The sequence below is a fragment of the Cyprinus carpio genome, chromosome B6 (assembly GCF_018340385.1).
Source record: "Cyprinus carpio isolate SPL01 chromosome B6, ASM1834038v1, whole genome shotgun sequence".
Lineage (NCBI taxonomy): Eukaryota > Metazoa > Chordata > Actinopteri > Cypriniformes > Cyprinidae > Cyprinus > Cyprinus carpio.
Genome location: NC_056602.1, coordinates 27,732,727 through 27,759,644, shown reverse-complemented (window position 1 = coordinate 27,759,644; position 26,918 = coordinate 27,732,727). Strand labels below are relative to the sequence as shown.

At 36.5% G+C, this 26,918-nt stretch overlaps 2 protein-coding genes and 1 pseudogene across 4 annotated transcripts; 2 read left to right on the top strand and 1 right to left on the bottom strand.

Moving 5' to 3' along the window:
- On the top strand, positions 1-2,299 carry sys1 (SYS1 golgi trafficking protein). 3 transcript variants are annotated; one of them, XM_042726592.1, is made up of 4 exons: positions 1-268; positions 624-871; positions 965-1,032; positions 1,117-2,299. In XM_042726592.1, exons 2-4 carry the CDS (start codon positions 710-712, stop codon positions 1,355-1,357), a joined length of 471 nt encoding a protein of 156 aa, XP_042582526.1. In that variant the 5' UTR covers positions 1-268; positions 624-709; the 3' UTR covers positions 1,358-2,299. The 3 variants fall into 3 exon arrangements, with proteins under 3 accessions (XP_042582526.1, XP_042582529.1, XP_042582528.1); XM_042726595.1 differs by having other exon boundaries at positions 1-279; XM_042726594.1 differs by having other exon boundaries at positions 6-164.
- Positions 2,300-2,645: 346 nt separating this feature from the next.
- LOC109081623 (U1 small nuclear ribonucleoprotein C) lies at positions 2,646-8,791 on the top strand. The gene is made up of 6 exons (XM_019096607.2): positions 2,646-2,758; positions 3,295-3,337; positions 3,440-3,548; positions 3,992-4,081; positions 8,102-8,206; positions 8,305-8,791. Exons 1-6 carry the CDS (start codon positions 2,751-2,753, stop codon positions 8,427-8,429), a joined length of 480 nt encoding a protein of 159 aa, XP_018952152.1. The 5' UTR covers positions 2,646-2,750; the 3' UTR covers positions 8,430-8,791.
- Positions 8,792-8,941: 150 nt separating this feature from the next.
- On the bottom strand, positions 8,942-26,918 carry LOC109084674 (annotated as a pseudogene).

Here is a 26,918-nt window from a genome sequence, read left to right as displayed (position 1 = left end):
CGCGGGGGCGGTGGGCACAGGTGATGACGTCACGCCCTCAACAGCGGCTCCAAGTTTCGCATCCGGTTGAAGATAGTATTATTAGCCTTAAGATAAAGCGTTACGTTTCTATAATCTCGATCTGTCAGCGGCCTCACCGACCTCACGGATGTGTCTTAATCGGGGTTCGTGTTTTCACAGCATTATACTTCTCACAGACGGATGTCAACAAAGTCGCTGATTAGAGATGTCCAGCTAGCGAATGCTAACAAACAGCCCGTTCGCCGCGGTATTTTACATGTCTGTTTACTTATATAAAATGACATAACGTTGACATTGTTTTAAATTTGTCTGTGTAATTGTAAAATACATAAGATATCACATTAGTGTTCTTTACTTCAGAATGTGTGAACGCTAACTAGTGCATATGTTGTCTAATAATACTGAACAGCGGTAACAGTTATTTAATCTGTGTTGTGATGTTTTACTTCGCATATCTACGTTTTTTCGGTTATTAACAAATAATGGATATCTACCATGGTATTCTTAGAAGTACTATGGTACTTTGAGATACCATTGTATTTACTGCTGGTGGACTGACAAACCAACTGAACCCTGAACTGTTATTATTTTGTCATTGCCAGGTTGAGACTCAAACCTCGTGGCTGCTGTTAACCTTCCCATCGAGCCGGTTTGGGGAAGTGTGTTTATCCCTCTCATCTCCTGCGAGATGGGCAGTCATTTCCGCAGCTACGTCTGGGATCCAGTCCTCATTATCTCCCAGATTATTCTCATGCAGTGCATCTATTACAGCTTCTTGGGTCTGTGGTTGGCTGGCGTTGATGGTTTGGTCCACACCAGTAGATCACTCGACCAGATATTCAGTTACGAGGTAACTGTCCAAATAGGGTTCATCGAAAAGAAAATTAATAAAATGTGATGTTGTCAACCCAGAGCTACAAATAACTAGTTTACTTTCTGTCAAGTTCTTGGCTTTTCAACAACACAAGGTCGTTTGTCTATGATGGCGTTCATTCTGAATTCTCTCACATGGTGAGTTTATATTAACGTTGTTCTGTTCCAAACATTTATCTGCCATCTGAAGTCTGAATTCTTGGTTCCGTGTCTCTTTTTCAGTGCTCTTGGCCTGTGGTTTTTCATCCGACGGGGAAAGCAGTGTCTGGACTTCACCGTGACGGTGCATTTCTTTCACGTGATCGGCTGCTGGATCTATAACACCCATCTCAAAGCCGCCCTGTCGTGGTGGTTGGTTAACGTGGCCTGCATGGCCCTCATGGCGGTCATCGGCGAGTATTTGTGCATGCGGACAGAGCTCAGAGCCATCCCTGTCAACACGGCACCCAAATCCAACCTATGAGGACTGTTTAGAGACAGATGTGCCACAGCTGGTGTGCACGAGGTTGCACATCAGCAGGACTGACGTGTTTACAGATGCTGCTGTGGTTTTCTGAGAGACTGAGCAGAAGTAACTTGATGTTTTGGTCACGTCACTGTATTTAATCCGGATGACGTTGAGATGGTTATGCTGCATCGCATGATAATCCTGCGACTTCCCTCAGTCAGCATTATGATGGCATTCCCATCATTTCAAAATTACTATTGTAATTATTCTTATTTAGGACCAACACTTTATCATTCGTGGATGGCTACTGAAAATATGAAAGTGGTGGTCTGTTTTAAAAGCCCAGAAAGCATCGTGTCTAAATCTTAATCTAAATAAAAATGCTATGTATTTCTGAATATTTGGATAATGGTTCCTGTTGCTTTGGAAAGAAATAAGATATTAAGCAGTTTCCCTGTTTTATCAAGTCATCCTCTTACAAATACCAATAGCAGACTTTCATTGAACTTGGATGTAGTTTCTTAAACGATTTTCAGTGAACATGAAATCAAAACTGACTCTATTTGCTTTCTCAATTCATGTTCTTGTTGAGCATGTTATTCCAAAGTGAAAAGTCATTGAATATCCTATTTCTCTCAGATATCTCACATTAAGGAAATAAAATGGGTTGCTAATAATGTGTCATGTTTACTCTAATGTATTTTGCATTCAGTTTTGACCCACATGCCCATCAGATACGATCAGTATCTTTCAAGATTTGTTTGCAATGAGTATTTGAGTGAGATATGAACCTAAAACTTTTTGTGAAGATATGAGGTAAATCAAATAAACTAGATTTTTCACTTATTCTGCAATAAATCTGAATCTGCGATATCAAATAACAGAAGTGTGAGTTTTGGTTTCATAAAAAGTGTATTCAAATGATTTGTCAGAATAAAACTATATTCTGCAAAGTGACTTCTTGTTTGATTTTTTTGTTTTAAAAAGTATTAGCTATTCTCAAAAGGTAGACAAAGTTTTTTTGTTTTTGGTACTAAATTTGAAGGCTTTTAGGATCAAAGTGAATTCATGTCATTTTCATTGAGTGATTCTGAGTTATAAACAAATATTAAGGTCAGAGCTCTTTATTGTCGTTGTACAGGTATGAGAATATTTTATACTCCAGGAGGTATTACATTTAAATATGTTAGAGGAAATGTGCTTAACTGTCATCATAAATAAAAAAAAATACAAATGTATTTTGATTTTGGGGTCAAATGTGACCACATGCATGCAGTGGTGGTTCCCTCCCAAACACGGAGTGGCGCCAGCGCGTGCGCGTGCTCACTCCAAACCCAAACAAAGACGTAAAAGCGTTCTCATATTCTACTTCCGGTGGTTTTCGCCCCGCGCGGTTCCGCTTGTAAAGATGCCGAAGTGAGTCTCTCTTTATGTTTATTTCATACAATTATACGATATGTACAAAACAGACCAGCAGGCTTTAGTCGCGAAGGGTTAATTAAAATATCTTTTATACCTTTAGGCATTTTAGAAAACCACATTGTGAATAAACCGCGTTTCTCAGACAAGAGCTAGTAACGTTAGCTCTTCAAGCTAATCCAGCATTTAAATGGGTTACTAAAGAATTAAAGTTTTTTAATTAAGTGTATTAGTTATTATATTTATATGCAGCTCACTGCTTTAAATGCCCCGTTTTTTGCTGCAGGAATCAGTTTTAAACAGTAAAAATCGTGCGAGAAGAATCGTGCATTGAATTCAGTGCTATGGTCATACTATGCTATTTATATGAAGCCCATTATTACTTAAAGAAGACTATTGTAGTAAATGATGGTACTTTGTTAGGTTTTTAAAGTGACAGTCCTTTACTATGGCATTATTATCCTTACCATCACTGTACTGTGGCACCTGTGCGGTGTTTTTAATCAAGGGTGGGTTGTTTTTGTCTCTTTCAGGTTTTATTGTGATTATTGTGACACATACCTGACACACGATTCGGTAAGATTACCACTTTTTACAGAATCTGATGGTAATCTGACCTGTTTAACGTAAAATGTTATCTGTTGAAATGTTCATTATTTGTGTATTTAATCTCTGCAGCCATCAGTCAGAAAGACACACTGCAGCGGACGAAAACATAAAGAAAATGTGAAAGATTATTATCAGAAATGGATGGAGGAGCAGGCTCAGAATCTCATCGACAAAACAAGTGAGTGAACAACATGCTCTTCTCTGTTAAGACCTTATGTCTGATCTATGTCAATATCTGTTTCTGCCACATAGTGAAAGAAGGTCATTGATTAAAAAAAATAGTAATTAGTTGTGTGACATTCATAATTCTGACTTTTTTTCATTGCAATTCTGATATTGTCAGAATTGCAAGATGTACTAAGAGTTCAGACTTCTTAATCTTATTTAAACTGTTTCTTGCAATTTTGAGAAAGTCAAAAATTGAGAGATCCGAGCTTGAGCATTTCTTGCAGTTGTGACCTTTACATTAGAATTGCATGGGGAAAAAGTCACAATTACCTTTTCATTTTTATTTATTTTGTGGCAGAAAGCTTCCATAGATCTATACATAAAATGCATACATGACACAAACTATTTTGACTAATTTCATCATCATTTAAAATTCATTTTTGCCTGTTTCAGCGGCCGCTTTCCAGCAGGGTAAAATTCCACCCACCCCATTCCCAGGAGCCCCTCCACCTGGCGGATCTCTGCTACCGCATCCAAATATTAGTATGTTTCAAAGTTCACTTGCTTTCATGGCAGCTACAAAGCATATAAACAATTTCTGAGTCAACTCTATCCTTATTTATGGCGAGACTACAGGCAAAAGCGTTGTTTTTTCATGCACTGGTCTTTTGAGATTTTGAGCTATTTTGCTTCCATAACCTTGGAAGCATATGGGTAGCAAAATGACGATGCAATATGTAAAATGGCTGTGTATTTCTTAAAATTTACATTTTCCCATACATATTTGCAACATTTAGTATTTTTTGTAGTATTTATATAATTTACATTTGCCAATTCCTACACTAGTCTTATGTAAATGAAAAAAAAAAATATTTTAATGCTTTATAAGTTTCATAATTAAAATGAAATTGTATTACCCAAATTGATTAGATGTTTAACATGTCCAGGCAAAAACTGTAGCAAAATTATCATTTAAATGCCATTTTTCCTAAATGCATTTAGACTTAGGGTAGGACACTTGAGGTTGTATTTTCAATGCGATACTGCATGATAATTGTAGCAAAATGCAGTATGAGTTTCAAAATGCATTCTGAGCTAAATGTGCAGCAACAAAAATGTGATTTAAATGTCTTTTAATTTTCCTAAATGCATTGTTTGCTTATGTGCATCAATCGGAGTGTAAAACAGTGAGAGATGTTGAGGCAGGTGACAAGCGTTTGGTTAATGGGGAATATTGACTTATTGTGCATCTTGTTCCCGAGCCCCGCCTCGATAAAATGATTGACAGGTTGGGGGCATGATCGGCTCAGAATGCATTTTCAAATCCACATCGACTTAAACTACATAATCGTGGGGCATTTAATGAAAATGCAACTGAAACGTCTTAAGTGTAAGTGTCAATGCATTTAAGAAAAATAAAAGAGATTTAAATCACCATTTTTCTACCCTTTTGTTGCACCATTGGCTCAGAATGCATTTTGAAATTCACACTACATTTTGCTACAATTATCACGTGGTATCATGATGAAAATGGAATCTCAAGTGTCCTACTCGTAAGCCTAAATGCATTTAGGAAAAATGGCATTTAAATGATAATTGTGCTACAGTTTTTGCTTGGTCATGTTAAACATATCTAATCAATTTGGGTAATACAATTTCATTTTAATTTTGCAACTTATAAAGCATTTAAATATGTCTCTTAATTAACATTAGAACTAGTGTAGAAAATGTAAATTATATATTTGAAATTTAATTTTGCACTAAATGTTGTACATGTATAGGAAAATGTAAATTTAAATACAGAAATACATTGACATTTTACATACTGAACTGTCATTTTGCATATTACATTTCAAAAGGAAATTTGCTACCCATATGGTTCTATACATAACGTGGTCTTTGAGACTGGTGGACAGAAAACTTCCAAAATGCACATTTAAGTGTTTTTTTTTTTTTTTTTACTTTTTTTTTTTCAGTTTTCTATTTGTGTGTAGATTTATTCATATCTATATTGTTTTTTAACCGAGGTGTTTGTTCATAAATCATACACCTGATTTATATAACATTTATTCCTAAATACATGCTGATTTTTCTGTCCTTTGACAGTGTTTTCTGATTTTCATGGTAATAAAAAATATCCTTAATCTGAACAAAATGAAACAATAATTTTGAACCTGACTTCATTTGGTGTTCAGATTTCTCATCTTGAAATGAATGAAAATTGATGTATATTTAATAAAATGATGCTTTATTTGCATATTTAGAAATTACAATTTTCAAAAGTTTCTGAATGTGCCGACATTAATCAGTTTGGGAAGTATAGTGAAATATATTCCTTTTTTGACCCTGTTCTCCTGCAGTGTCTGGCCTTAACATAACGTTAACTCATTTGAATTCAGAAATTGTGAATGCCACATAAAATTGTATTAAGTTTTGCCATTATATCGGTCACCCCGCTTTCTGCCTGTCAGTCATTGAGAAACCAATAAATTAAAATTTTACTTTAAAGGGATAGTTCACCCAAATATCAAAATTATGTCATTAATGACTCACCCTCATGTCGTTCCAAACCCGTGAGACCTCCGTTCATCTTCGGAACACAGTATAAGATATTTTAGATTTAGTCAGAGAGCTTTCTGTCCCTCCATTGAGAATGTATGTACGGTATACTGTCCACGTCCAGAAAGGTAATAAAAACATCTACAAAGTAGTCCATGTGACATCAGAGGGTCCGTTAGAATTTTTTGAAGCATCGAAAATACATTTTGGTCCAAAAATATCAAAAACTACGACTTTATTCAGCATTGACTTCTCTCACGGGTCTGTTAGGAGCGCGTTCACAGCACATCCGGTTCGCGAACGAATCACTCGATGTAACCGGATCTTCTTGAACCAGTTCACCAAATCGAACTGAATCGTTTGAAACGGTTCGCCTCAACAATAAGCATTAATCCACAAATGACTTAAGCTGTTAACTTTTTTAACATGGCTGACACTCCCTCTGAGTTCAAATAAATCAATATCCCGGAGTAATTCATTTACTCAAAACAATACACTGACTGAACTGATGACCGAGCCAGATAACGAACGAAACATTGACTCGTTCTCGAGTCAAGAACCGGTTGCATCGGTTTTTCGGATCACCGGTAGTGATGGGAAGTTCTGTTCTTCTCCGCGAACCGGTTCTTTCGGACAGTTTGATTCAATAAAACCGGTTGCCGAAAACGGTTCACCAGTTCTTTTGCGCTCGACGTAATGACTTCATTGGCGATGATTGCCCTTGATTCAAGTCTTCGGTTTACCCGCGCTCATAACATTAGCACAGAATCAGTTCAGAATCAATCACCAAAAGAACCAGTTCGGTTCAGACGCGCTGTGTGTCAGTCTGCTTCACGCATGCGCAGTATCATCAGCTCCTCGGTTCTCGAATCGGACGCGTCCGACAGAAACGGTTCTTGACTCGAGAACGAGTCAATGTTTCGTTCGTTATCTGGCTCGGTTCAGTCAGTGTACTGTTTGAGTAAATGAATTACTCCGGGATATTGGTTTATTTGAACTCAGAGGGAGTGTCAGCCATGTTAAAAAAGTTAACAGCTTAAGTCATTTGTGGATTAATGCTTATTGTTGACGCAAACCGTTTCAAACGATTCAGTTCGATTTGGTGAACTGGTTCAAGAAGATCCGGTTACATCGAGTGATTCGTTCGCGAACCGGATGTGCTGTGAACGCGCTCCTAACAGACCCGGGAGAGAAGTCAATGCTGAGTAAAGTCGTAGTTTTTGATATTTTTGGACCAAAATGTATTTTCGATGCTTCAAAAAATTCTAACGGACCCTCTGATGTCACATGGGCTACTTTGAAGATGTTTTTATTACCTTTCTGGACGTGGACAGTATACCGTACATACATTCTCAATGGAGGGACAGAAAGCTCTCAGACTAAATCTAAAATATCTTATACTGTGTTCCGAAGATGAACGGAGGTCTCACGGGTTTGGAACGACATGAGGGTGAGTCATTAATGACATAATTTAGATTTTTGGGTGAACTATCCCTTTAAAGGTGCTGAATGTAGGATTGACACAGAGTGGTTGAACTAGGTATTGCAGTCCAAATTCAAAATATTGGAGAGGGTTTTTTTTCACCCGGCCCCTCCTCCTCAGACTTGAAGCACACACAGGTTGCCAGATTGACAACACCAACAGGAACGAGCGCACATGACAATGAATGGAATGAAATGCGCTGTTTTCTCCGCCAACTGGCAACCCGGTGTGCCAAAATACAATTGGGTAAACTGGCAGTGGGCGGGTTTCACAAACCAAAACAGAGACCAACATTCAGGCCCCGAATGCACATTTTCGAAGGAGAATAACTGAATGTAGCATTGTTTTTCAGATTAACAATAATGTTAACTTAGCATGTTTCTTAAATATCTGCAAACATATTGTGATATTTTTATGCTTTAGTAGAGTCAAAAACTTACATACAGCACCTTTAATGATTTGATTACATTATATTATTAACATATTTACAAGGAATAACATTTTTTTTTTTTTTCTTGCAGGTGGACCTCCGAGACCGGGCATGTTACCAGCTCCACCCATGGGTGGTCCTCCTATGATCCCAATGATGGGTCCCCCTCCTCATGGTATGATGCCTGGAGGTCCAGGTAAGGCTGTTTATCTGTAAATATAACTACGTTAATGTGAGGGATTTTTATTAATGGCAATCTGAATTGACGATCACATTCATCTGGCTCTCTTTCAGGTCCAGGTATGCGACCACCAATGGGTGGACCTATGCAAATGATGCCCGGGCCACACATGATGCGACCTCCCACTCGGCCAATGATGCCAGCCATTAGACCCGGTATGGTCCGACCTGATCGATAAAGCTACGGTGCCACGTTTATTATCCCGATATCCACAGAAGACTCGGCCAACTATCTAAACTGGTTTTACAGTCGATCTAAGAGTTTTATTGCCCATTTGCGTTTTATGATGACTAATTTCTGCAGTTCAGAAAACATTGGTTTCGCTCGAGTGACTCGGTTTACCACAAATTCCTGTAAAATCTGATGAACCTTCCATTGGCTTTCATTTCATATATATGACAGACCAGAGGGTGTTGTGTAATGGGTTTGTGTATGATGTGCAGTTATTACGTTGATGGATGTTTTGATTATTTACTGTTAGGATGATTTTCAGCTTTTTGTTTTTTTATCTATTTTGAGAAAATAAAATTAAAAACTTTACAGATGTGTTATGTTTTGAGTTGGTCTGCTTGTGTAACATTTAAATAGAAACACAGTAAAATGCATCTTGATTACTCGGAGTAATATAATCAAAGCAATAACAAAGAATATGCTAAAAAAATGCAATTCAAAGACAAAAACATAGAGCAAAAAGTCTATTGAATTTATTAGTTCAATGGCATTGAGATAGTGATTGTTCTTTAAGTAAATGGAATGAACATACGGAATAGTATGAACATTCAGGACAAAAGGTACATTTATTAGACATCTTTTAATCGTAGTTACTTTACCTTCTACATAGGCCAACAGTGGTATTTTATCTTGTGTTGTCAAGTGCAAGCATTCTGCCCTGATCCTGGTGTGTTTCTGACATCCTCATACTCTTCCCAACCCAGAAAATAGAGGATACTAACATAATTGGTGTTAAATCGTTTGTCAATATTTGCTCAAATTATGTGAAGTTCAAAAGAAATTCAAGTGAATTCAAAGAGGAAGCGAGGGACAAGTGTTGCCTGAGGGGTTTGCATTTTTTTCTCCTTTTCTGTAAATCATTCTGTTCCACTGCAGCATATATGCCCATTTTCTTTTCCATTAAGTCAAGAAACCTGCTAACTATAAAAAAAAAATAAAACCCTCGTTGTGATGCTAGACAGCTAGGCTTTGTGATAGGTGGCCATAAAGTGACATTTAATTCAGCTCTTTGTTTTCATATGGCAAATCAATAGCCTACATATGCTACATCTTTGCTATTTCACAGTAAGATCATTGCATCAACCACTGATTTGATTTCAATTTAGCTGGATTCTTCACATACAGGTAAAAATATTTTTGCTGATTTACATGAAAGTACTTCTTACATCTCAACCATAACGTTTCCATCTCAGGTCCAAAACTGAACCCATTTTGTTTTAAATGCCACAAATCTTCAACAAGCAGTTTTACAATGTACACAGAGTCCAAAAAGATCAAAACTAGTTTTGCATTATTTTTTTAGGTATAATCTGCTTCTGTTGCTCACAAAGTCCTCCATATGAAAATAAACCACAGTTTAAGAGGAAACATTGAACAGTAAAATGTACAATGTTCACACAGTGCTCGGGAAAGAGAAGTCCAGTTTTACAGAGATTACTCAAAGTTCTGCTTGCTTTTTAAAGATATAAATGAGTGAATCTCGTGGAAAAACTTGAGAAATGTTCACCTTTCAGCCCAAAACTAAATGACGAGCAAATAAAACCTATTTTTAGGACCAATGACAATTAAGCAAATTACACATCAAAATTCTTATTACCATATTGAGAAAATAACAGAGTACAATTGTAAGTGTACATCTTATTTGTACTACATAAATATTATTTTAAAACAATAATTATTGTGCAAAAATGTGTCTAGATAATAATGTCATCTTAATAGTCCTGAAAACAGGCTTCATTGGCTTTATGCAAAAATTCTTCTTTTGATTTTGGGGTGAAATATGACATTGCTTTGTGAGATTCGGTCAAATTGAATATCATGCTGATTCATATTTTAATATTTGATTTATGTCCATTTCCACATCACCAGCAAATCAGTTTATCGGCTGAGTAATGTTCGTATTCAAGTTTATTTTTGCAGTAGGAGCAACTTTGGACAGTCCGTTTGGTATGGCCGTTAAGTGCTAATTTTTATTTCTCTTTCTCTCTCGCATACTCACTCAATTTCTTCCTCATTTGGACTCACACATAAAGTTTCACCTGAGTCCCCTTCAATTCACACCTTGGTGTCCGGAAACTTGAAAGGTGGAGTCAGCTACACAAGGAAAAATATATTGGAATTCAGAAATGGGAATGCTCTAAAATCCCATTCAAGTTGTCAGAGCCCAGACAGGACTGCTAATTAAATCTGAAATATTCAAAATGTGACAGCATTTCAAAAAGTGTCAAAAATACACAAAGCTCACGTTACAGGATGTGATTGCATGAGTGAAATGGATCTCTTGAGATAGCCTCTTTGGCAATTTTGAGTTAGGAAATGAGACAAAACAATGGCAAACGATGGTTGTTAATGAGTGAGGATGATTGTGATGTCTGGAAGTTGAGGATGTGCAACACAGTCACAAAGAAATTACCACAACTTTAACAGATTACTCCATAAAACCGGACATGAGAGACAAACAGTGCAGGTCAAAAGTGAGTAACGTTAACAGCCAGAATCAAACTAAAGCGAACAGTCCTTTCCACACAAGGAAAAACAGCCACGTTCACACTGCAGTGTTTTGGAAACACAACAGCACCTAAATGAGAAATTAATCACCTGAATTATCATTCTCTATGTGTACGAGTCTTTCGTAAACCGAAAGTTATTTTTAGACAGTTATTTAGCGACTGTTGCGTACACGTTACGCAGATTTAATAAAATACGGCTATCACTACTTAAAGGGACAGTTCCCCCCAAAATTAATAGTGTCATCATTTTTATGAGTTTCTTCTTTTCTGTTGACCATAATACATATTTTGAAGAATATTGGTAACCAACCATTGGTAACCAACAGGTGACGGTAGCCATTGACTTACATAGTATTTTTTTCATACTATGGAAATCGCTGGCTTCTGGCAACTTGTCTGGTTCCTAACATTCTTCATAATATCTTTTATGTCTGACAGAAGAAAGAAAATCATACAGGTTTGGAACAACTTAAGGGTGAGAAAATGATGATAGAATTTTCATTTTCACTCTCCTTTTAAATGTTCCATGCGTTAATTTGGTTTCAAATTGCGGTTGTTACTTTAAGGAACTGTGAGTGTGAAAAAAAATCATATTTAACTGCAGTGTGAACATGGCACATGAAACAAGACAAAACATAAACCATCAAGAATGTAAAAACAGATTTCTAGCATCTAATACACTAAACTTTTTTTTTTTCTTTTTTGCGTGAATAAACAAAGTGGTGCAAACTTACAGTGGTTTTCCAAACGTTCAGTACATGTCACAATATGCATAAGGCTGTTTGGAGCTTTTTTTTTTTCTCTAGCCTTAGTGCTTTTTCTTTTCTTGGCTTCATTATCTTCTCTTTAAAGATAATTGTCACCGTGGGAATTCTTTTGCAATTCAAAATAGTAACATTTACTATTATTATGTCTACGAAAATATTCTTTCTCATTTTTCTGCAAATGACTTTGTAGTGGAAATCTCGGAGGGAACTAATTTTACAGAAACAAATCATCAATCACAAAATGAACATAGAGGTTATACACACACGTATTATGTGATGTTAACAATGTAAAGTTACAAATATAGAACTTTACGAAACAAAATGGATTCCCTTATTAGATAAAAAGTCAATTAAATTCCAACAAGAAAACAGAATAGGAATGTTGTCTTGGTTATTCCATGTTCTTGGGGCTGTATTCTACTCTTCCCAGTAAAACTGTATTGCATTTCAAATCCCAACCTCTAAATGCTCTAAACAGGCATAGTTTTTCTTCCGAGGGCCTCAGAGCTGCAGATGCCTGGTAAGACAAAAGGAAGCACTGGATGTGAATCGAGATGACAGACCCAACTCTTTTGAAAAACTGAAGAACTGCGGGGAGGTGGGGGGTAATGTGGGTCCAACTACGGGGAAAAAAGTGATCTAGTGCTACAGGGTTCAAGGAGCGCCAATGGGAAACTGTGTTATGTTGCATTCATGACCTTAAATGTACGTAAACTTGAAAAACAATACTAGTATTGCTGTTGCAGTCAGAGAGCTCGTGGATCTACTAATTTCTAATAAAGTTCTGCCAACATGTTCGTCCAGATGAGGAGATGTAGAAATGCTACAAGTGTCAAGTTTGGAGGTTTTGTGATAGAGAACCCTCTGATACGAGGGACCGAACCGTAAACATTCAGCATAATGTATAAAATAGGGAAGCTTTCAAGAGGCGATTTCGGACCAGAGTTTGAGGAGGCTGGTTATACGGCAAATCCAAGGATTCCAGAAAGCGCTCAACGGTCAAGACGACAAAATAGGAAAGTGGAAGTGTACGGCTCTCCGAGAGGGCAATGCAGGCAAGGGCCGGGGTCGGGACTGGAGTGGGAAGTAGTCTTGCCCTGAGGAAGGCTACAAATCACAGTGAGAAGGCACGGGGCACTCGAGTTTATGGGGCGTGGGGTTGAAATGGGACAGCAGGCAGGATTGGACAAGGGCAGTGCCCTGCTTCAAAATATGGTGGTCTCATACTTGGTGCTACTCGAAGGCCTGGAGGATTCCCGCGGTTCGAAGAGCCAACTGGTGCTGCCCAGGGACTGCAGGTCCGTTTCCGGCTCCAGAGGGTCGATCTGCCGGAGAAGTAGGAGCGAGGAGTGAGACTGCAGGAGAGAATGGCAGCCAAAGGAAACCCACATTTCACAAAAGTGAGGAGATGGCCGTTGAGGATGAACACCACGTAGGAGACATCACCGTAGATATAGACAACAACATTGATATCTGGACCTGATGCTGGTTTGAGCGTTTATACACAAACAGATGCTCATTCTAGCTGCTAGTTAACAGACAAACGTTCTCACAAATGGATTCATAATTCAATTTGCACACAATCTTCATCTTGAAATCACTAGTGTAGTGTCTTTTAAGAAGGTCGCCTGATAGTGCCATTTCAAGTTGTTTTCAAAAAAGTGACGATTTTGAGTTTGATAATAAAAACTGTAAATGTAAGATAGCTGTCTCCAATGTTGCTGATGCAACATTTTAAGTATTGCTTAAAACACAATACTTTGTTTTTGAAAAGTCCTCTCAATGACATTGTTAGGCGACACAAACTTTTCATTCCAATTTACTCTATAAAAATTTTAAAGACATTGCTCCAGGCAAGGTAAACCCAATTGAAAAATTGTGTAGCGATCTGTGAAGTACATCTATAACTGAATAAATCTACTGAAAACATGTCTGGGTCACATTTCACTCCAAAATCCCTTCGGAATTTTGCATACATTAAAAATGATCCAATGTTTAGAACCATTAGAGTTTTGCACTGTGACATTTTTTCCAAGACAATTCTGCACAAAATTACCTTAATAATACATTTTTTTTTTTTACTGTATTATTGTAAGGATTAAGCAATATTAAATTCACTACAATAAAGTATAAATACTAAAATAAATGTTTAAACATTTAAAACAAATCTAAAATTAATTTAAATAATATAACAATTCAAATAATAAATTGCCTACCTGTATCATATCATTATAATGTGTGTGCGTGTGTGTGTGTGTGCGCGTGTGTGTGTGTGTGTGTGCGTATGTGTGTGTGTGTGTGTGTGTGTGTGTGTGCGATTGTATGTGCATACACACACATATATTGTATCTATCTGTGTGCGTGTGTGTGTATATATATATATATATATATATACACACACACACACACACACACACACATTTTGTAATAGGCCTAATATTTTGCCATTTTTTCAACTCTTAATTGTCATCAAAATGTCACAATGCAAAACAATTGAATGAATACAATCATTTAAAAATCCTTTTCTTCATGCAAAATATAATATCTTATTTCCTTTTGACACTCGAGTGAAATATCACCTGGACAGGTATGTTCTTGACAGGTGAGATTTGCTTAAACAAACCTTTCTCTGCTGACATGTATGACACAACATATCTTCATCCTCCTTCATTTTGTACATGATTGCAACCTTTAAATCCTCTTTAATTTAAACAATTTTACTTGTACCACAATTTAAAGTTGTGACCTGTTGCTAGTGTCAACCAAAAATGTACATGTGGGGGAAAAAATAGGTGGATAACAGTGAAAACTGGAAACGTAACAGGAAAATTAGTAAAGTGAATAAGTGGCAGGGAAGAGAAAGCCAGAGACGTAGCAGGAAGAAGAGTGCTGGAGAATGTGAGGAAGAGAGAGAGAGAGAAAGAGAAAGAGCAGAACCTGAACTCCAGGGCTGATAGAGGGCAGCGGGAGGTAGGAGGGGCGGTGGGCGGAGCACGTGTGACAGTAACAGCAGCGGCATTCAAGCACAGGTGCACCCTGGGAAGGAGGACCGGGCAGAAGCACAGAGACACAGATTACAGGCTTACAGCAACCAAATAAAGTAATATAAGACATGAAAAATATAACGGGACTGGAGGTGACACCCCTCGACACAACTAAACCTGTTCCAAGTGGGTCATTTCTACAATGCAGTACATTTTTACCACGCCTTTATATATGTCTAAATAAAATACTAAAAAAATTTAAAGTTTAAACTATACAAACTGATTGCACTGTATTTTATGTATACACTGTATTCTATTTTTAACTATTTTAAATTCATTTTAAAACAATGTTTCAATAATTTTAAAAGTTTTTAAATTCATGATTATTTTACTTTCTTTTATGTAAAGCACTTTAAATTACCATTGTGTATGAAATGTACTACATAAATAAACTTGCCTTGCCTTGTCTAAAGATGGAAATCACATGATCTTGGTGAATTTTAAATGGTTTCACTACCGTAGTTTTAGCTGATGTTTTTCGTTCTGCACTTATAACATAATAAACAAAAAAAAAAAACACTCTTCATTTATTTTCCCTTTTCTAATCAATATGTTTTCTTGGGAATTTTTTTTATATATATATTTGCTGTGTCTCACTCTAAAACATTCAATCCAGTTTGATAACATTACAGAAATTAGTATGATATTAACATTTCAAAATCAGAACTTCTTAATCATAAAATTAACTTAAAATTGAACAAAATGAATCTTTCCCTCTTGTTGACACTGTAATATGAGCTAACTATCAGTCCCTTGATCAACAACGGATGACTTTAGTTCTTAATTTCCTTCATGTTTATTGTCTTGCAATTCTGCAAATAATCTAATCATATTTAAGAAAGCCTGTGCTTGACTAAAACATATCTCTGAACATCTGCTATATCCTTTTATAGAAGCCTTAAAGTTCAGAAGGTACTGCAGAATAGAAATGACCCAAGGGTTAACACTCAAATTTAGCTTCTCAAAATCAATCCCACAAATAACAATAAAGCGTGTGCTGTGATTTTATTGTCAAAATGACTCAAAATACCCAAATGTAATATAGAGGTTTTTTAGAGTAGATCTCATAGTTAAACTGACATAAATACAAATGAAGCTGTGTAACTGAGAACATAAACAATCTGCGACCAAGGACCTTAAGACATTTAGGAAAAACCTTAAGAAACTGTGAATCAGATGTACCTCTATACTTCACAGCCATTAAATCTGACATTTACTCTGACTGAAGTCAATCGATTCTGTCTATGTTTTTTTCTATATCTATTTTTTTAATATTTTAGTTTAGGTTTCAAGTTTTATGGGCAGCATCTGTGACAAGCTGTCGATTAACACAGAATCATTCTGACTCATCCCACAGTTTGTATAAGGGATCAAAAATCATGCTTACAGTGATGCACTCAAAATGGAGGAAGATATATTGCAATAAACTTTAAAATATAGAAAATACACAAGGTTTCTAAAGTAAAAAAAATACTTTAACATTAGTTACATGAGACTTACAAGCCTTTAATGTACCAGTAACTTTCACACACTATGCACAAGGATACCAAGATGGGAGGTTTACATAAATCAAACTACATCCCACTGCTATATATTATTTAGACGAATTTAGAACTCAAATAAAACACAATTTTGTACAGATTCAGAAGAATTTTGTTTTATATATATATATATATATATATACTGTATATATATATATAGTGCCCTCCATAAGTATTGGAACAGTAAATATAAGAAATATATATATAATATGAGACAAAACTATGTCATTTATTATTGGGTGATTCAACACAAAGATACCAGCTAAGAAGATCAGTACTTTTAGAGTTTCATCTCCCTATCTGATGTGAGCATAAGTATTGGAAACAGTTGCCTCACCAGATCTTTCTAAGTGTTCAGCTGTGTCCTGTTGCATTAATTCTTCAGATATGGAACAGCAGGGAATGTTGTCTTATCAGTTATATCCATTACTTTCTGCATTCTAAGTTTGCATTCGATGATGACACACACAAACCAGTATAAAGACGAGGAAGCCGACTCTGAAAGAAAAGCAAGCAATTTGGATGATAAAAGAAAAGAGGAAGTCAATTAGAACTATAGGAAAAACAAAGGGCATGGAGAAATCAAGAGTTTGGAAACTACCGTGACATCAGCAACCAACGACGACCTGATCGGCTGAGAAAAAACAACAGTAGATGATGAGACAAAATCATAAAAGCTGTGAAAATGAACCCTAAAATACATGTCTGTAAAATCACCAACAACCTCCAGAAAGCTGGGCTGATGCTCTGACAATCTACAGTCCGCAGGATATATTTGACACAGAATTACAGAAGCTACACAACAAGATGCAAACCTCTGATCAGCACCAAAAATAGAAAGGCAAGATTCTTCACAAATGTGAGCCAGTAGAGTTTATTGACCGATGAGACAAAGATTAACCTTTATCTAAGTGATTGGAAAGCAAAAGTGTGGAGAAAAAATGGAACTGCAAATGATCCTAAGCATACAAGCTCATCTGTAAAGCTTGGAGGAGATGGTGTCATGGCATGGGCATGCATGGCTGTCTCTAGAACAGGCCCTCTACATTTTAATGATGTCTTAATGTATGATGACAGTAGCAGAATGAATTTGGAAGGGTACAAAATCATCTTGGCTGCCAATATTCAAGAAAATGCCACCAAACTCATTAGAAAGCACTTCATACTGGATCAGGGCAATGACCCAAAACACCCTGCCAGTTCAGTCAAGGACTTTATCAGGGAAAAGAAATGTAAAGTCTTAGATTGCCCAAATCAATCTCCAGATTTAAATCCGATTGAAGAGGAGACTAAAGACAGAAACTCCCCAAAACAAGCAACAGTTGGAATTGGCTGCATTAAAGGCAAAAGCATTTCAAAGCATAAGACCAAGAGTCTGCTGATGTCTATGGGTTGCAGACTCACTGTTCTGATTGCATGCAAGGGATCTGCAACTAAATACTAGCTTTTAATCTTTTACACCTGCCTTAAATTCAACTGTTCCAATATTTATGCTCACATCAAATAGTGGGATGAACTCTAAAAGTGCTGTCCTTTTTATTTGGTAAAACATGTGTGTCGAAAGACCTAATAATAAAATGTGACATTCTGTAGTTTTGTTGCATATTCATCTTTTATATTTGCAAATGTCTTAACTCCACAGCAGAGAAAGCAATTTTGTCTTTACTGTTCCAATACTTAAGGAGGGCATTGTACATATATATATATATATAAGCTGCATTTATTTTCTTTTACATATTTCTGCATTTAAAGCCTGTAGACATCCATTGTAAGTGCAATACTGTAAATACTGTTTTCTGAGGCAATCAAAAATATGTGAACACAATATATTCATAACACTATGATATCAGATAACATGTGCTGAAGTCATACTCACGGTGGAGCGGCGCATGCTATTGCGGGACTGCGAGGTGGGCCTGATGGTCTTGGGTTCTATGTTTTCGGAGGCTGGACCAGCATATAAACTGTGACGACGGGACTTCTGTGCCTGGAGAGCCATATGATATGCCACCTCAAACGCCTGTCCCAGCGTCAGGATGATCTCATAGGTCTGTGTCTGTACGGAGAACAGCCATTAGCTGAGTCTTAAATAATTACACAATATGTGATTTCACTCTCGGTAAGGCCATAAAAAACTGGCAGAGAAAACTATATTGTACTCATTTTCACATGTGAAGAGGACATTCAATCACAACAGAGCTCATTTACATAAAGCAGTACGCTGTTTCATTTTTAATTTAAGAGTAATGGGGAAAAAAATTAATTATGTTGTTATATTTATCCAAATTAAAATCCTGTATAGATTCAATACAGTGTCAGAATTTTTTTCTATCTATCTATCTATCTATCTATCTATCTATCTATCTATCTATCTATCTATCTATCTATCTATCTATCTATCTAATGTAGGTCTATCTATCTATCTATTTATCTATCTATAAATAATAAAATGCATATAAGACTAAAATTACATGTCAACAGTTCTGTGTTTTTCTGTCAATATGGGGTACTGTGTGTACATTAATGAGGAAAAAAAAATTTTTTATTCATCAACGTACACATGCATTTGTGTTGATCAATAAAATATTTTATTAAAGCTCTACTTACAATTTAAAGTCAGAAATGTCTTTTTTTTTGTATTAGTTTGCATGCATGTCAGCTTAAGACCATATTATTTATATTTATGTTTGCATATGATACAGTTTATTTAAATTTCCCCTAAATTTTCAATTAATTCCCATAAATTTCTATAAATTCCCACTTGGAATATTCCCAGATTAAATTCCCATGGAAAGTTTCCAGAAATGTTCCACCCCATCTGCATCCCTAGATAAAAATAACACCCACCACTTCTACTGTAGTGAAGACATGGCAGAAGTGATAACCAGACTTCAGATCTTTTGTGATGTATGCAAATGTGCAAAGATCATCTGGATCCTGGGCTGCGCAAGAGATGTTCTGGATATCATGCTCTGCAACCATCGCCTGCAAAAGTACAAAAATACTGAGCAAGTCCATCACAATTTTCAAACATCCGCAAAAAAACATAAGCATTTCACTAATTCATAACCATAAGGCTATGTAACCATATATAACCATAATCAATCATTCATGTCTGTTCCACAAATAGTGCAGGATGGGTCACTGTCGTACAAATCTCTAACTCTGATAGTGATGGCTTAGCAAACACAACTAATAATAAGAAACTCTCCTGGTTTAACACGGTGAACCAATGTTAACTTTAGTTACAGTGTGTATTGGCAGTTGCTCTTACCTTGGTGGCTGCGTCAACAAACTTGACTCCTTTGTAGGTGATATTCAGGATTATGACGGGACCTTTCCGGTGATCCTTTGATTTCTGGTAAACATTAGAAGGCAAGATTTTATTAAAAAAAATGATTAATGGACCAAAGCAGACTCACAAAACCATGCACGAAACGTAACAAAAATTTTAGAAATTATATAATAGCATGTACCCTTATTCTAGCGCAGGCCTCCTGTGTAGATTCAATTCCTCGTAGGTCTCGGATGATCACAGACCCTAAATACTGGAAAAGGAAGAATGGAAAAATATATTTTGTCAGAAATGTACATTTATTCACCTGGCAGATGTTTTTTTTTTTTAATAAATTGCAATTTTATGAAATATTATTAAAATAACTTGAATTTTCTGAACTTTCTGAATTTCAGCATCAGTCTTCAGTGTCACATAATTCTTCAGAAATCATTCTAATAAGCTGATTTGCTGCTCAAGAAACATTTCTGATTGTCATCAATGTTGAAAAGTGCTTTATATTTTTGTGGAAAACAAAATGAATAGAAAGCATTTGATTGAAACAGCAATATTTTGTAATATTATTAATCTATAAATCTATCATTTTTAATATATCTATCACTATTATGCTACATAATACTTCCTCTCTCAGTTTCATCCCAGGATTCACATTTTAAAAATAACAATGACGTTCAAAAGAGCACTTTAATTTTTAACGTGGTGCTCATTAATGGATCTTTTATTATTTAAATCTAGACTCTGTCTTACTCTGGTTTTTGATCTTGATGAACTGAGTCACAATCCTTTTGAAAATCCTTTCGGGGTTTGATCTGTACTGGTTAGTGCACAAACTCTGACATATAGAGGTGTGGTGCTCACACAGGCTGTGAGTCTGAAGCCAGCCATCATTTCCTGACCTCTCTCTACTATCCTTTGGCAAATTCAATTTTGCTGAAACAGACCATCCAAGATGTAGATGAGTTTGTTTCTTAATGGAAACAGATTTGGAGAAGTGTAGCATTACATCACTCGCTGACCAACGGATCCTCTGCAGTGAATGGGTGCCGTCAGAATGAGAGTCCAAACAGCTGATAAAAACATTACAATAATACATAAGTAATCCACACCACTCCAGTCCATCAGTTAACATCTTTAGAAACGAAAAGTTGTATGTTTGTAAGAGACAAATCCATCAAGACTAAGACTATTAAGTCTCAAATTTGAGTACTCTATCCATAATATTGCATTCTCCAGTGAAAAAGTCATCTCATCTGAATCAGGAGAGAAATATGCACAGATCAAGCACTGTTTACCAGCCAAAACAGCTCTAAACAAATGTGTGTGTGAGTTTTGATTTGAGAGGACAACGGGGGATGGACTTTTTAATGGATGAAGTGTTATTATGGACTATGGCCAGAAGAGACTGTTTGAAGTCAAAACACCTTAATCATGGATTTGTTGATTACAAACATGCAGCTTTTTACTTCACAAAACATTAAATGATAGACTTGAGTGGTGTGGATTACTAGTGATGTTTTTTATCAGCTTTTACTACCATCATTATGACACCAACCAACCACAGAAGATCATCCATTGGTAAACAAGTGATGCAATGCTACATTCTCAAAATCTGTCCCCATGAAGAAACAAACCCATCTATACCTTGGATGGCCAGAGTGTGTGTAAATGTTCAGAAAATTATCATTTACGGGTGAACTACTCCTTTTGAAATACTGTATCTTTATTTTGTTAAATCAGATTTCAGCTTTTTTGATAAAACCACAAACACAAAAATAATATTTTACTCTGATAGGTTTTGGGTGTATGAGAGCAACTGAAGAAAGTTACTATCATACCAACCCTTTGTTAAAAACTTGGAATCCATTCCTATCAGAAAAAAATGGCATACGTCTATAAATCTATTGTGATGTGTATAAACTCACAAATCCTCATAGAAAAGACTTACTCTGGCCTCATAAACGCAGGACTCGGTGATAAGTTTGTCAGGGTGATGGTGCCAGGTGGAGACTGTGGTATATGTGGCAGAGTGGCTGGAAGGACGAATATTTAGACGTGAATGTCGATCTGCATGACGGTCCTAATGGAAAACAAGAAGTGCAATCTGAGTCAAAGTCACATCAAATTAAAAAAAAAGATACACTGTATATTTATATTCAAAGTGGAGTTATAATTAATGGTATTTTGAAGCATTTTACTATTGTTCCTGCATAAATTTAAAAGCATAATGAGTTTAAATTATTGAAAAATTGCCTTATTTAAAAGCGGTATGAATTATTCATGTTCTGTGGTGTTCACTTACTGTGCCCCGTGGTAACAGAAATCAGCATTCAAACATGTACAAGAATGAATTCTTCACAAAGACCTCATAACCATTTTAACTCATTTGTTAGAGAGCGTGTGGAAACTTAAAAAGTAAATATAACTAAATATGTTTCATGAAAAATTAACTTTTAGTACTAAAAATAGCACTACAAACACAACAAAATCTGAACTGAAATCTTCATTTCATTTAACAGAAATAAGCTTTTTTAAAGAAAAACAGTTTTTACTGATTTTTTGTTAAAAAATAACAATAAAAATATTAAATAATAAGTAAACAATACTTTTTGTTTTCTGTTATTTAGGTCCAAAAAAGTCACATTTAAATTAATTTGTCTAAAATGTCAATGCTCCTAAGTACAACATTTTATTTCACTATTCACTAAACAAATATTCACTATTATTTTTTAATAATTACCTTAATTTCTAAGAATTACAATTGCATCAGTGTTTGTTAAGGATAAGGGTTATTAAATTAAATCAATAAAAAAATTGTGTTTGTTAATTGAAATAAAATAAACATAAACTGAAATAATATAAAATATATATATAAAAAACTTTTCATTTAAGCTAGTTGCCAAGGCAATATTTCTCATTTTAATTTAGTTTATCTTGATGTACTAAAATAACAAAAACAGACATAAAAAAGCCCCCAAAACTACTAAAAATAACAAACACACAACAAAATGACTTAAACTTTATCTAAAATGAAAATGGATCATCTAAAAAAACTGATTCAAGATATTAATAAAAACTATGCATTTTTATTTATGTAATGTGGAACTTTTACGGTTTGCCACATTTCTCACAGAATGACTCCAGTGTGATTCATTACTTGAAAGGAGTCATTATAATCACAGTGATCTCAGTCACAGAGGTGCTTACATCATATCATCATCATCCACCAAAAAAACAAAGAAAAAAAATACCACCATCATCAAACAACCCTCTCCTTCTCCCTCATGATTCTCCCAACGGAAGCAACATATCCATGGAGCGACTGGTGTACGGATCCATATAACTGAGCGGTGACGTATTTTGAGACAACAGGTCCTGAATCTGATACACATTAGCAAGGTAAAACATATTTATTGTTATATCTGAATATCATGTATTGACATTTTAAATCCATTTTGGGCCTTGATGCAAAATTTCATCTAATACCTTGAGCTGGGAAAAGCGGTTGGATTTCGAAGGTGCTTCCTCATATGGTCGCTCTGCTATTGAGGCTATGATTCTTTTTCTGTGACCAAGAAGGCCAATTTTCAACACCTGCACAGAGAAAAAAGAACTGTCAGTGTATCAGATCACAGTACACACATCACACAAAAGCTTACACACCAGCATGAAAAGCACATTTACATTAACAATTTCGAGCTCCCACAGATTCTTTACGCAGTCCAGGGTGCGGTAGCCGCTAGACAGGAAGTTGTGCAGATACTCTCCAAGACCCAGAGTTTCCAGCCATGAGGACAGAGAGGTGCTGCCGTCACACCCCAGAGCTTTCACCTAAAGGAGGAGAAAAACGCTGTCTCAAAATAAATAGCATAGCATAGGATATATAATTCACTCTGAGAAGCCAGGAGAGACATTTGGACACTTAAGTAACACTTTAAATGTCAGAATGTGATCAAACCAAGTGCAAACTAAATCTTTTTTCACAACTAACTTCACTTTCTGAGATATATTTGCATTGACTTTTAACCAACCAGTCCCAAGGTCATTTTAAGTGGAAGTGGATGAGTGAGTGTGCTATCTTTTTAAAAATAAATGCCACTTGGTTTCACACTTGGTGTCCAAATACTATTTAGGGACTAAAAAAGCTACCTTTGGGAGGCTTTTTGCTGCATGAAGGATTTTCTTTCTGTGTCCTGGGTCGGTGATGCCAATTCCCTGAAGGTCCTCATCTTCCATCACGTTACTCCCCTGAACGTATGCACATTCACATTAGCTTCTGCTTTACATCAATTTCTGCTTTACTTCAGTTTCTGCTTTACAAGAACAATCAAGTTATATAAAAGTGACAGCAGAGGTAGTTTGCTGCAACATTTTCAGGTAAATCTAGTACTTGTGAACATCAGACACTTAATCAGTGCATTGCAAGATTATTCAAACCAGTAACCAATTACCTCTTAAGAATTTATACATGCATACACACATATACATATATAATATGTGTATCTATGTATCCATCTAGCTATCTATATGCAATTATATATACGTGTATATATATATATATATATATATATATATATATATATATATATATATATAGTGCAGTCAGATCGATTAATCACAATTAATTGCATCCAAAACAAAAGTTTGTTTATGTGTGTACTGTGTACATTTATACGTATATTTAAATACACACACATGTATACATTTAAGAAATATTTTTATCTATTTAGTATATTAGCTGTTTTGTTTTGTATTTTACTTAGATAGTCCTGCAATGTGATAAATTCAATGTTTTAAATGAACAAATATTCCATGTAGTCTAAGACCATAAAAACACAGAATTTGTAGAAAAATACTGTTTCAAATATTTTTAAATGGCTTATAGCATGTCAAAATGCGAGGCAAGGCTTGAAAGGTCATGCACCCATTTATTTTGAACTGAAATTATACTTTTATTTTGAAAATAAACTTTTAATAGGGAATTATTTTGTTTAAATTATAAAAATGTTTTTTAGTATTATATCAATTAAATATTACAGAATTAAAAAACACATTATACACTGAATCTACATATATATATACACATTAAATGAAATACATATATAATAAAAAATACATAAAAACTAAACACTCAAAAAATATACATAAAAATATATAAACATATATATTCAATATATATATACACAGTACATATATATATATATATATATATATATATATATATATATATATATATATATATACTATATATATATATATATATATATACACAGTATACATATATATATATATATATAATATTTTATTTTTTATTTTTAGAAAAAAGGTTACTTTTATCATATTTTCAGCCTTTATAAATTGGAAATATAGAAACTCACCACATCCCCTGACCAGCCTGCTGTGTCAATCAATCCCCACATACAAAAGCCACTCACCATGTAGCGCAGGTCATCGAAGCCATTGAGAACCAGTTTGCTCTCATACTGAGGAAAGCCCACGTGTTCCAGCCACTCCCCCACCGACTGCTCCAGCACGCGGCTCCCAGCTGCATCTGCCGACAAAGGATGGCGTTTGAGCAGCGAAAAACCATTTAGCCTGTAGCAGCGGCACTCGGAGGCCGATATGTGGCACTGCCACATCATCTTTGGCCAGCAGAGCTGAGGGCAGCAGCAGCAACAGCAAGGCAGTGTCCAGGCTTGAGCGACGGGCCTCCGCTAGGCGCAGGGCCCCAGATATTCAGACTAAACTAGTAATGGAGATTCCTCCACAAGCCCTCACTGCAATGGAGATGAGGGCCAAGGCTGATGGGGTATGGAGGTAGACCTTGACAGGTAGTCCTTTAAAGAAGAGCGTCAAGTCAATTAATTGGGCCAATTTGGCGTCGCTCCTCAAGAAGAGGGCAAACAAACAAAGCAACGTCTACTCAGCTTTTCTGTATCTGATTCAAACAATCACGCCGAGGGATGTCAGCACGTTGGCCAGACAGGAAGATCATAAAAGTTCAAGGAGAGCTTTTGGCTTGCAGCAAAATATCGAAATCTACCAGAAGCTACTAGGAAGTTGCAGGAAAGTGCGCCCTGCTTTGCCCCTGCTCTGCCCCTATGAAACAAACATTCCTCTACAATGCAAGGCTCGATAAAACAGACTTGTCCTTGAAATTGGAAGAAAACCCTTTAGTAAAGCCCTAAGAACAGCTGGAGAGTAAGAATACTAATGTCAGAGAGTTTGCTACAACAGAGTCATGGATCCTCAAGACAAGCCGTCCAAATCATTGATCAACAGTCCACCAAAATGCCACCAGAAGCCTTGCGTGACGCCAGTTCGTCCTTCGAAAGATCTTCATGGCACATTTTCCCATTCCTCTCTCGAGTTGTTGATGAGGAACCCCTCCCACCATTAGATAGCAGCCAGTTTGACCACTTCCCCACGCAGTCCAAGTAGCGTTCTGGTCACGGTTATCCAAGTACTCCTGATCCTTCCAAGCTTAGACGCACCTCGCCAGACTGACATACCAGAGCGGAATGCACCATCGAAACGAGGTAAAACCAAGACTTGATCCAGTGGAAACAATTAAGAAAAGAAACCCCGTTGATGGCTCGGTCCCTCTTCTTGCAGCCCTGCCCCCTTGCACAGGTTGCTCTGTTCTTCTAGAAAACGCTCCTGAGGGTCCTTCAGCCCCGATCGGGCAGCGTTCCGGTCACGGTAATCCAAAGACTGCTGCTCCCTCTGAGTTTAGATGCACCTCGTCGGGCTAACATACCAGAATGCGGTACGCCATCAAACATATGTACATCCAACCAAAATGAGATGAGCTCAAACAATGGACGGATAACCCCATAAGAAAGCCCCGTTGGTGGCACGGTCCCTCTTGTTGCAGCCCAGCCCCCTTCTCTGGTCGCTCCGTTCCTCTTGCAGACGTTCCTAAGGGTCTTGCGCTTGGGGGCAAGGATTGCTGCATCCCTGATCGGGGAATGCTCAGTCACAGCTGCAGCTGCATTCAGCGCTCACAATGCAAAACATCCAAATGACATATTGCTCCATCGGTAGCGCATTGGTCGCATCTAGTAATCACCTTAAAGACATCTCAGTTCAGCTGTGCATCATGTCCACTCACTGTTTCTGGCTTTCTTTCCTCTCTGACTTGCTTTTTAGCCCAGTTCTCATTGACAGAGTCCTTTCCGAGAGCTCTGCAGGGCTGCCATATGCCGTCTGATGCTGAGACCCGCTGCACGGCATTTACGCTCTGCTCGTTCCCAAACCCCCCTCCCTCCCGTCTCTATGC